At 46.2% G+C, this 12,536-nt stretch overlaps 1 protein-coding gene across 10 annotated transcripts in view; it reads right to left on the reverse strand.

The window, feature by feature from the left end:
* Nucleotides 1–3,504: 3,504 nt before the first annotated feature.
* The window catches only part of ICA1 (islet cell autoantigen 1), a 132,564-nt gene continuing 123,532 nt past the window's right edge, over nt 3,505–12,536 (reverse strand). For 6 of the 10 annotated variants that reach the window (XM_039862264.1, XM_039862258.1, XM_039862301.1 and 3 more), the window contains 2 exons: nt 6,600–6,689; nt 3,505–4,299 (listed from right to left, as the gene is read on the reverse strand). In XM_039862264.1, coding sequence (XP_039718198.1) covers nt 4,178–4,299; nt 6,600–6,689 — 212 coding nt within the window. In that variant the 3' untranslated portion in view covers nt 3,505–4,177. The remainder of the gene's footprint in view (nt 4,300–6,599; nt 6,690–12,536) is intronic. The other 4 variants (XM_039862323.1, XM_039862312.1, XM_039862291.1 and 1 more) reach the window with 1 other exon arrangement.

A 12,536-nucleotide genomic window follows, 5' to 3' on the forward strand; every position in this document is an offset into this window, starting at 1 on the left:
TAGTCCCATCCTCCTACCTTCCTCAATTCCTATGATGTTTTGGAATGAGTTAATAAATGCTAGGGAGGAAAATGGGATTGGAGAGTCTCATGGAAGGTTGTAGGGAGAAGCCTCCCATTCCTACCTCAATATTATTTACTAAGTGAGTGACCTTCTGTGACTCTATTGGCCATACTTGTGTGCTGCAGTGTGTGAGCACAATGTTAAGTCACTTAGTCCTTGTAATAACTCCATGAGGCAGGGAATGCTACTACCCCTATTATATTAATGAGAAAACAAAAGCTCACATTGGGTTTACAGCTGGTGGAGCTTCAGCACGGCCACAGATTTGTCCAACTTCAGAACCCAAACTCTTAATACCTGAGCCTCTAGATCCAGCTGTGCCCAAAGTACGCACTTTTTAGTTACCTGAGCAAATAAATATGCCCCCACTTTTTTGTTTTTGTTTAAACGAATTTGAGTTGAATTAGGCTTCACTAATGGTGGATTCTTTGAACTCTCTGCTTTTCTCATCTCTACATACCCTTCTTTCAGGGTTTCAGAATCCTAGTCATTTTTGATGATGATGATAAGAAGAAAACAAAGAAGTAGAAGCCTCATGAAAGACAAGATCTAATGCAGCATTGAAAAATATGTAATACTACTTCACTACTCCCTGCCGCATATCCATCACAAATATCATTTACTTTTTAGAATCCTTCTCAATGCAGAATTCTTGGCAGCCATTGCCAATCACTTCAGCTTGGCTCCAAGCTAAAATCCATTTTCCAAGAAAGCTGAAGAGACCTCCATTACTGGACTGTGAGTGGTGTCAGTCAGTGCACTGGGGCGATGGTTTAAATCAGAGCAGAGGATTAACTGCCATGGCCTGTCTGGAGGACACTTAGTTGATTACAAAGACAGATGCAACTTTGATATACTGGCAACATCAGTAGTGTTAATAGTTAGCTCTGAGCCATTGCCAGGGTGGGCCCCTGGGGAGGGGGTCTCTGCAGGCGTCTCTGAGAAAGCATGGAGTTCACTTAGCTGGCTCCTAGAGCTGAAGCACGGGCAGAAGCAGGGGAGGTCTGGCAGGTGCCATCTTTATCCCAATTGCTAGGCAGCCTCTCATGGCACCTCGGGGGCCTCAGGCCTGGCCCCACACCCAGTGGAAAGAGTGGTCATAGCGTGATGGGTGAGCCCCGCCTACATGCCCACTGGCAACTCGGGGTACCCAGGACTGCCAACTGTGAGCAGATCCTGTCTTTCTGGGCACAAACCTCTGTCAAAAAGTGCTGGTTCTTTCTAAGTTAGTGCATTTCTAATTCTGAAGCTGACGGATGCTTTTCTCACTCTCCCAGAACTCAAAATCAACTTGACATTTCTAAAATTACATTTTGAAGGCAATGAATCTATAACGTGCACCAAAGCCTGTGCCAGCTGAGGGAAAAAAGTAAGAAAGGGGGAAATAGAAACGTTTCTGGCTCCCTCCTTCGAATTTGAATATTCTTTATATATCAACTGGGGTAGGGGGAAAAGGGGAGGGAGACTTGGAGGCTACCTAAAATGACGGGAAAGTTTTCAAGGAGCAGGTGCTCTCTAAATTTCCCTGGGGATTCATGCAATCATGGCTCAGATGGGCCTCACGACATAGGATGAAAATGAGGAAGAAGTGTGACTAGGGGTGAAAAGGGTGGGACACTTTTGCCGTCTTCATGCCAGAGGCAGCCCATCCACAGCGGCTAGGGAGGTACTCCGAGGCGGGCCCCCCAAAGAAGCCCCCTGGCCCGGCCAGCGCATAGGCTACTTAAAAGAGAATCAGGCAGCAGCTGCTTCTCCTTAAACAGGAAAGGTGGCCAAGGGGGCTTTGTGTGAGCCCGGATCAAAACACATCTATCAAGAGGGATCAAGAGCCTGGCCAAGTGGATTACAGATGGAAAAGGGAATTGAATCTTTTTTTTTTTTTTTTTTTAATGTAAAGAAAATTCAGGGAGAAAATGTGTCCATGTGTAATTCTTTCCTTTTACTTGCTGCAAACCTGTTCAACTACCACCATTCTCCTCCCCTCTTCACTCCCAGATCAACTTTAAAATGCAGCCTGTTAGTATTTAAAGTGATCCATTCAACATGGCAGAGCCCCACACCCCCTCGTGCCACCCACCCTCTCCCCCACCAAGCTCCCTGGGCCTCCAGCCTGGAGTCAGCCCCTCCTTATTCATCTCCTTACTGGGGCTGCAAACAATTGCGACCCAGGATGAAACTATGAGTGTTTAATCCGCATTCCACACAGGGCAGCTCCATTCAGCAATCATTAATCCAGTGCTTACAAGGTGACTTGGAGTGCCGATGACCGGGGACACAGAGAAGATTGGGGGAAACAGGGACCCTGTGCGTTGGGGTTGGAACACCTAGTGGTAGAGGCAGCTGCATGCAGCAAGGGCCTTAGGTGGCCAGGCAGAGCACCATGTGTGCGCTAATCAAGAGTCAGGAGACGAGCAGGAAGGGAATTGTCAAACCGATGAGGGGTTGTTCCTCAAAGGGCAACCACCGGCTATGCTTGGAGAAGTCCCTGTGGAGGAGGTGGATCTGAGGTGGTTCCTGGGGCTGGGTAGGGTTGTGAGGGCGGCTGAGGGTAAGGACTGGCCAGGAAGTGGGACATCCTGGGTGGAGCGGGCAACAAATGCACAGGCCCAGGGGCCAAAAGGGAGCCTAAGGGCTCAGCAAGCCCTCCTGTGTGTGTGAGGGAGGGTCACCGGATGGGGTCCTGGGGCTGTATCTTGATCTCCTCAAAGACCCCATGTACAGCTTGTGGTGGCCAGGAAGTGAGCAGAGCTACATAAGCCACGTAACAGGCTGCGTCCCCAGCCCCATTTCTCCCGTAGGCTTCTTCCCACCCAGGCTCCATCTCCTATCTCCTAGGCTGTCTTGGGAGGACAGGGGCTACTGTGGAGGCCCTTCCATGAGGGCGTACTACAGGCAGCTGGGGAAGCCCAACGTTCCTGTGGGTTTGGGACAGTGGCCTTGGAAGACCCTTTCAGAGCTGGTGACCGAGGCCACAGGAGTGTAGCAGAGGCCTCCTTGGCCCAGCTGAGTACACAGAACCATTTCCTGGCTGATCATCAATTCTACCCCCACTGAGGGCCACAATTCACTGAAAGGGCTGTACGTGGGCTTCTGTGGCCTGTCACTTAGCATGTCATTGGTGACAAGGGAGGGGAGGTGAGGTGCCAGCACGGGGGTCCCTAACACTGTCGACTATCTGAGCCACTTACGTTCTGACATTCAATACTTGCTCCCACCCCTGCTGGGGCCAACCAAAGTCCAGGTCCTCCTCCCTCAGCTGCTGTACCTGGAGGTGCATGAGGTCATGTCAGCTTCCTGCAGGTGAAGCTGTCCCTCCTCCTCTGTCCCTCGCCAGCCCCCGCCTCCACAGCACCTTCCCACTGAGTTCCCACAACAGACTCATTTCTTGACTTTGCATGTCAAATATCTTTTCTGTTTAATTAAAAAAAAAAAAAAAGGTAATGTCACAAGGGGCTCCAGAAATACATGCTTTTGAATTCCAGCCATGGAGAGGACAAAAGGAGACACTGGTATCTGCAGATGTGGCTGCTTTCCATAGAAAGGTTCGTGCAGCGGAGACCCGCCGGCTCCTCCGCCCGTAAGAGAACACGGGGCCAGCAGGCCAGGGCCGCGGACAGTGTCTTTGGTTGGCTGGAGCTTCACCCAGAGCTCACTGGAAGGCGGCTGAGCAGGAAGAGCGAGTCTCCCTGCAGCCCCACTCTACGGGAGTGTAAGAGGAGGCATCTAAGCTCTGTCAGCCTCCCGCTGCCTTCGAGGCTGTAGGACGCGTTATTTAAACCTAACGCAAAGTAGGCTTATGGTCTGAACATGGATCTCACAGTTGCCCAGTGACACATCAGCAGCCATGATGTGGAGGCTGGCAGGAACGTGGCCACACTGGACACAGCTCCTAGACAATCCTGTATTGTCAGGTCCATGTAGAGAATACACTCAAACCCTTTATACCAAATGAGAGTAAATAATTATACCAATATAAACAGGGCCTTTGACCCTTTTGATTTATTAAAATGGCACGTAAATATTAAAACGGCATACTGATAACGTCATACGTCTGTGAGCCCCCAGGTGTGTGGCTGAGGAATGGCACGTGGGCTCCCGCCCTGAGGCTGCAGACTCATGCATTGAGCAATTCATGTTCTTTATCGGTTTTCCCAACAGCATCAGGATTTGATAAAGGGTCAAGGTCAGCAAAGAGGCTGAACCAGGCAGTCAGGTCCGAGGCAGCCTTGGCAGGCTCTGGGGAGAGAAGAAGAAACATCAGTATATCCATCTTCCAAACACCCACCTCTGCCACGCTACCTGCAGGTGGGTCCAGGCTTATCTTGAAAGGAGAGGATGCTCAGACAAATCCCATTACACTCTGTCTCGAAAACTAGTTAGGGAATTCCATGTCTCCCTGTTGGTTGGCTGAGTATCTTTTCCAAACCACGGCCTAAAGCTCAGGGAAGACTGAGCTCCTGTGTTAAACTCCACTTGCACCCCTACCCTGGCAGGGGGCCACAGCCCACAGAGTTGCCTAAAACCTCAGACCCTGCCCCTTCCCCACAAGCAGGAGATATCAAAGTTATTTCAGAAATCAGACTGCATGGCTGGCAAGGTGCCTTCCAGTGTCTGCTGGAGGAATCTTTTCAAATCCCCTAGGTCAAGAGAAATAATATGGTGGCCACTTTGAGGCTTCAAAGCTACAGGCCCAGAGGGCGTTGGCACTTAGGCCTAGCTGCTCCTCTTCCCTCCGGGTCACTGCCTTCTTCAACCTTCTCCAGTCAGGCAGGAGAAGGGGGCCTTTGACATGCCTCCCCTTTCCCCACTGGGCTCTAAATTGTCCCCAGACCCCTTCAGCCTCATTGGAGTTCTGCCTTCAGATGCTCTTTTATGGAACCACCTGCCCTAACTTCCTGAATACCACAATTATAGAGCCAAATTATTTTCCAGATGAGGAGAACATTTTCAAAAGAGTACCTGATGCAAGTGATTTCTAAATAAGTTGGGGGCTCTTCTTTATATAAATCATTCCATATGAGAATCTAAGTTCATTGGCTTGGATGACCCACGCTTCGCTTTTTTTTTTTCCTTCTCCAACAGGTGGGAGTATCAAAAGCACAAAGAAAATGTCTCTTTGACAGGTTATCCTTCTAGCTAAGAGCAGCTAGGAATGTGCTTGCCATCTGGCTAAAAGGAGTCTCAAAAAACATTGGTAGGGTAAAAACTGGTTATATCAGAGTGATGGGAGAATACTGATGGGATTATGCCAACATAAGCGGGGCCTTTGATCTTTTCATAAAAATGACACCTAAGTGTTAAGGCGCTGTGCCAGTCATGTTATACTTCTGCTTCCTGTGTCTTTATTTGCAAAATCTCTTGTAGATATATTACTTTATAATGAGATAAATCAACACACCTACTATATTTTAGAGAGAAAACGACGGTAAGCAAGGCTAGTTGGTAATACGTAAGTTATTACTGTGCAACATTAATTGAATTCCATGTGCAGTTAGCCCTTAAATACTTGGTTTATTTTGATGTGATAAACTGAGACTTGAGAGATCTCAATATAGTTTGGCTGGAGTGGGGAGGAGGACAACTAAAAAAAAGGGAGTAATCTTCATTAGTCATGTAGGAGGTCAAACAAGGAAGTTACATGGGACAAGACTGATTTAGGAGGATTAGTCTATTCTTGATAGAAAATATCAAGCTATCGTAAAGATATCTTTAGTGAAAATAGATTACGCACTCACTTCCCCTTCCTCCTAACCTCTGCAAAGGTCTTAGAAGGCCCTCAGAGAGGGGGCATGGCCCTGGTTCCTCCCAGAATGGTGCCCAAAGTGTGGCGCCCACACCAACAGCAGGGGCATCACCCGTGAGCTGGGAAGAAATGCAAGTTCGCAGGCCTGTACTTTAGGGCGACGCTCACATTCCCCAGGCCTCCATTCTTTGAGGGAAAACCAGGTGCACCTATTTGCACAACACCTAAAAGAATATCATGCTTTTTGATGATAATAGAAGAGCCATTTCTTTTAACTTCCTTTGGTCAACCCAGGGAACATGGGTGATGACCAAAGGAAGAGAGAGAGAGCTACAAATTTAGACAAGATCTTCGGTTGAACAGACGTCCTCCTCAGGGGCTTGTCTCAAAACAGAACAGATCTCAGGAGCCTGAAAGGCCTCTGTGGCGACTAAGAAACCTGTCTCTTTCTGAGGAGCTCTAATCAAATGCCTTCTCTGGTGGTGGCAATGGCATTTTCAGCTTAAGATAACAAACCTCAGTGGCCTTTCCTACCTTGCCATTTCCACCCAATCTTGGGGAGTACCCAGTCACTTGGAGACAGATATTTGCTTCTTCCTCATTAGATTTGATAAAGGGAATTATGAATTAGGACATTAGGCCAGAAAAAAAGTCAGAATATAATTCCTAGGATCATGTAAAACTCTCTACCCTGGTAGCAGGTGCTCAAATGTAAAGAAAGACAGAAAAATTTGTGTTAGGCCAGCGGAAAGGAAGGCGAGTGTCATTTCAGAGGGACGAAACACCGTATTACCTTTCACTGCAGGGCCGCTGTCATTTGGACTGCTCGCCTTTGGTGCTGGCCATGGAGTAGGAGGAGGATTGACATTTCTCTCTGACCAGCCTAATGTTCAAAACCAGAGGTCGTTAGATCTAGGGAAGAGCAGTCCCACTGCCCCCCAGTTGATGGGCACAGACAAGGTGGCCTCCAAAGAAAGAGACAAGACCTTTCTTCTCCAGTTCCTCATACTGGGAACAGCTTTAGGGGAGAGTAGATATGTATAATCACGCCCAACTCAAAAGTATGGAGAACTAGAGAAATGATTGGATTTTGAAAAGCAAATGAGAAAATGCTGAGGTTAAAGCATCTTTGCCTTTAGCATTATGCCCATTTTTCTTCTCAAGTAGCATCATTTCATGGTCACACCAAAGATTATCAATAGCATTCCAAGGAAACCAAGTGTCTTGTTTTCTGTCATAAATGGGAAAAGCTTAGAAAAGTGAACACCATTAAGTGCAGCACTAAAACTAGCAAACTCCAAGTCTTCTCTGCTTCCGACATGATCCAATTCCTTTATTTTCTATACAGTTAATTTAAACTGGGAAGTTTCGTTAATAAAGTTAAGTAAATAGAGTCCAGTCCAAATACATAAGGGGAAAGAAAGCCTCCCACCACCTTGATGCCATTCCTTCACAATGGCATTTAGCTTACATATCCCAACATTCTGTAATGACCTCTGTGCTCTGCCTGCTCATAATGAGCAAAAGGCATTCAGCAGTCCTAGAACTTAACCATATGCTTTTTTGCACATCTGCTTTAATTCTTTGTAAGTCCTGTCTTCTCAGTGAGGCAAGGAATTGTTACTTCAATGTGCTCCAAAATTCCTAGGTGCTTGTAGACTAAGTCCGTTGTTGATTCTCACTGTGGAACACAGACCACTGAATGATGCATCACTGTTGGGTCCATCAAGTGAAAACGATATCCTTGTACTGGGATGCTCTGGTCACAGTGTTTTCTATAGAAAAATTCTTGTTTCTGATAAGGCCCTCATGAGGCAAAACGTCTGCATGGTAGAGTTCGGTTGGAGCAGTGAAACAAATTTCTGGGGCAAGAAAGCCACTCAGAATGTCACAAAACTGATAGGATGTAATGCTGTTCGTTTAAGTGGCCATTCTGAGACTCATAATAGAATCTTACTGCATTTATTAGTTTGCATTTTGTCTCATCTCCTAGAATTGTGAGCCCCTTGAAGGCAAGGACAATTCATCTTTACATCCTTTGCTGCACTGCCTGGCACAGGGTGGATATTGATTAGGATAAACTATTGAAGAACTCTTTTAAATCATGAAAAGTACACTGATGAAGCGTTATTTTAAGAGGTGAGAAAGCAATGCTTGGCATAGTAGATGCTATAATACTCATTAGCTGAATTACTTTATTTTAGGCAAGTGGCATACACACTTCTCTATGAAAACTAACGAATGACAAATGAAATAGCCTCTGACCTACTTATTGTCTCTAGAACAATGAAAACATATAGTAAGTTTTAAAAAGTATTGTTATTTATTGGAAAGTTACTTGAACAGGTACTAAATATACTTCATAAACAATCAAAAACACCAGATTTTCAGAGAACTTTCTAGGATGATAGAAATGTTCTCACACGGAACTGCGGTGATGGTTGCACAATTAAAATTTACCAGAAACCCTTGAATTGTTCTCTTACAATGGGTGAATTTTATGGCATGTCAATTATAGTTCAACAAAGCCATTTTTAAAAATGAACACTATTTGGTGTAATCCAGGAGTAACATAACCTCCCCAGTTCCTAAAAAATTGGACATGAGCATTTTCTTTCTAAGCCCAAATCACAAAATAAACAGTGGTAAATGCGGAAAGTTAAAACTGCGGTTCGATCATGTGCCAGATAAAGCTGAAAGAGGTAGAATCTAACTGGGTGAAGTTTGCTCTTCTCCCTATAATCTTCTTCCCAACATCAAGTATAGTCAAGATCGACCTGTGCTCGGCAGAGCCCAGGAACCTTTGCATCAACCCCAGCAGCCTGGCTTCAATCTCTTAGAGCAGAGGTTCTCAAGTATGGTCCCTGCACCAACAGCATGGGCATCGCCTGTGAGCTGGTTAGAAATGCAAGTTCACAGGGCCAACCCTGACTACTGAATCAGAATCCCTGGGGGTGGAGCCCAGGAAACCGTTCTAACAACTCCCCTAAGCAAGTGTAAGTTTAGGAAGCACTTCCATAGATGGTCTCCAAAGAGGCTGCTAGGATCACCATTTCTGTCAGAATCAGGGTCAAGGCCAAAGCCAGGACAAAGAGAGAGGCCCTCCTAAGAAACACAGGGGTCTGCCTTAGCATCCCACCCCCAGGTCCTGCAGCTTTAAGCTCATCAATCCTGTCAAGCTGTCTGAGTTCAGGGAGGCCCCCACTTCCAGAGAGAACCTGAACTAACTCCAAGAAAAGCCAGGTGAGAGGTATGGAAGTCAACCCCTCCCTGATTTCTGTATGCTATTTGATACGGTGGGAACTCTACAAGGTAATTCTTCCCATTTCAAAAATATGCACGACGTTTATTTTTCAAAATGGATACAGAGAACACTGAAAAGAAGAGGTAGGTTCGGAGCAATGTATACTTTCCAGAGCATAAAATGAAACACATTTCTAAAGGAAGCAGAAAAAACCTACATGTCCAAACGGAGTGTCCTTCGCTTTATGCATCGCACGTGTTCCTGAAAAGTTATACACGAATGTCTGTATATCAAGTTGTAATTTAAAATTACCAGAAATACAAGTCATATTTTCAAGCCTATCATTTAAAGGTTTATAATGGCAGATTCCTTCATAAGGACAATAAATGTCTTCTAATTGGATTCTTTTGTAATTATGGATTTTCGAATATGGCTCACTTAAACACTCATGAACCACATAAGCCACACCTAGAATCTATGAATTTGGGGGCTTCTCTGCAGCAGAGGACATGAAGGAGGATGAGCCTCAAGACATCCCCTCTTTGAGAACTAAGATGATGGGGTCACCGCCTCAGAATTTTCACAAAGACACAGGGTATCACTATTCCCTTGTCTCGTGGTTTGAAGCAAAAACGACAGCCACTGTGCCCAGTCACATTCTCTCAGTCCGACGATCCGACTCTGCGTGCATGAAGGGAGGAAATGGTGTGGCTATGACACCGGTTCTATATTTAAAAAAAAAAAATTAAAGCAGATACTAAGCTCAACTGCAATTTCACCCTCACTCGTATCCCACTGGGAATTATTTAGGGGAAGGGTGCAATGAAGGTAATTATGGATGAATGCCAGGCTAGATTTCAAATGTCTCAGCTTCTGTCAGGAAAAATTCTATTTGAAGAGAACTTAGTGGTGCTAATATTCCTGTGATTGCCATCAACTGTTCTCTACTTGGTATGAGTTGGCTGAGGCGCTTTTAACATGAAGGTGTGCTAGAGAGACTTCGCCCCATCTCAGATCAGTTGTGTCAGGGGAGGGGAGGTGAATGGTGGGGGCAGGGGAGTGCGGAGAACCCTGTGAACAAAATGACTCTCCGAGCTTTCAGTTCCTTTGATATGTCAACTGTGCTGCCCATTTGCAGGAAACACACATAAAATTTTATTGGAGCAATCTTGCCCCCTTTACTTACATAAGGGAAAATATAAATCAGCCAGAAATAACACCGGCCGGCGAGAGCAGCAAGTGAAGCCAAAATAACACCATGCAGAGTAGCACTTTACTGTGAATATAATTTCACTAACCAGAAGAGCCAGCCCGGTCTGGGTTGATGATCGCAGCCCGGGGAGCTCTGGGGTGAGGTTGGCAGTTAAGGGGAAAGTGGCAGCACCACAGCCATGATGGACAAGGGCCAGGCTGCTGTCCGCACTTCCCTACTCTAAGCCCCAGTTACCCTATCTGCAAAAGGTAGATAAAAATTCTTGACTCATTAGGTGTTGCATAGATAAAATGGGACCTTGTAATAGGTGAAAGCAGAAAGTACAGAAGATAGAGAGCAGGCCCTTCATTAATCTAAGCTATCGAATCTAGACTTTTATATAGCTCCGCAGCCATCAGGACCAACCCCTGAGACTATCGGCCTCAGGTTCACATCTTAGGATAGTGTTCTTTTAACCTAGTGATTCAATGCCACTTGCTCTGTCCCTCCATTCTGGCCATCATGCGTCCATCTATCCAGTCTCTTTTTAACATCTACTATATTTCGGGCACTGAGCTATGTTCTGGAAATAGGATGGTTAGCAACACAGACATGGGCCCTTCCCATGATGACCTAAAGCAAGAGACAGGAAATTAAATCAATTTTGCAATGTGGTGAGATAAGAGGAATGATTAAGGACAGGGTGTTTGGGGAATGGAGAGCAGAAACACGTAACACTGACCGCTGGGGCAAAGAGGGGAGTCAAAGAAGGCTCCCCAGATGAAACGACACTGAAGCTATTCAAGCGGAGAATCTGAAGGGTGGGAAGTTAGCCATCCTTTAAGCAAGCATCATGGGTGTGTAGGTGGGCAGCATGCTCAGGGAGGACGAGAGAGCATGTGTCCAGTCCCAGTGGTGGGAGAGCTGGGCTCACTGAAATTCAGTACAGCAGGGGTCCAGGGGTCCAGGGGTCCTGACGTAACATATGGTTCTCCGGCAGAACCGGAGTCACGTCAAGTTCATGTACGGGAGATCTGGGCACCGATGAGACCAGAGCCAGATCTCGTGAGTCAAGCTGAGGAGTTCAGACTCTATGTGAATGGCGGATAAACTGCAACAATTTGGGATTCCTTGATTTCCTTATCTACAAAATAAGGGTGGAGAAGATGGCTATCAAGGCTCCTTGTACAGACTGATGGAGTCACTTACGTCCTACAGATAGCCAAGACCTGTGGCTGCTTCTCAGTAGGCCTAGAAAGTTCTGCTTCTTCGATGTAACAATTTCACTGTCTTACTCGAGAGGGTCTGCTCTACCTTCAAACTACCTTTAAATACATCTCCACGGTCTTTTTTTCCCTTTACATTATTGCACTGGAGTCCCAGAATTATCAGTTACTTAGAGCTGGCTGGGCAAAGCCAGGACCAGCAAGAGGCGAACTCTGGTAGAGGAAAAGTGAATATGAGATAAACCAAAGCCTGACCTTTCATTACGCTTAAACAGAAACCCACCCGGATGGCAATGGTACCTCGGAACCAGGTAAAACCGAAGGATATCTGGAAGCAGCAGAGGGCTGTGCATTTGCGAGAATCTGGAACAAGATTCTGACTTCGGTTTGCAGAATTCTAAATTAAAAGGTGTCCTGGTGCATTTATTGTGAGCAGATGGTAATCTCTTCAGTATCAGTGTCTACTTCTAAATTACATTTTGGATGTTGGTGGAGAACAGAGAGGAATGTCAAACGAGGCCTATCAGCCTGGCCTCGTCTCCACCTCAGGCAGCCTCTCCGCTGACTCTCTTCCTACTGAAAGAGGCCTCGCGAGGGTACGATTTTCTCATCACTGTATGACACAGGAAACCCCAGCCCCATCATGCTAGTAACTTCAGAAACTTAGAAATCCTCGCTAAAATTAACTTCTTTAAATTGTCAGCACAACTTGATCCTAAATATAAGTTGCTTTGTTTTGTTCTTCTAGAGCTTGAAATGGGGTTGGGAGGTAGGGTGGTGGGCAAAGGAAGATATAAAGAGATATAAAGTTTCTCTCACTAAATTCTCTTTCCTTTCTATTCCCCCAGAGTACTAGGGAGCAGAATGAGGAGAGGAGCCAAAGAAGAGAGGGAGGGAGGCAGAGGAGAATGGCGGGACAAGGAGGGAGGATGCTGAATGGGTGCAGGAGGCAGAAGGAGCGGGAGGGGAAGCATGTGGGAGAGAGGTGAGTTGCTATGGTGGCGGCCTGGAGCCTTCCACCTCGGTCTTCTTGATACTCTGACCCTGAGGACATAGATCCACCTGGAC

Source organism: Pteropus medius, unplaced genomic scaffold, assembly GCF_902729225.1.
Source record: "Pteropus medius unplaced genomic scaffold, Ma_sr-lr_union100, whole genome shotgun sequence".
Classification (NCBI taxonomy): domain Eukaryota; kingdom Metazoa; phylum Chordata; class Mammalia; order Chiroptera; family Pteropodidae; genus Pteropus; species Pteropus medius.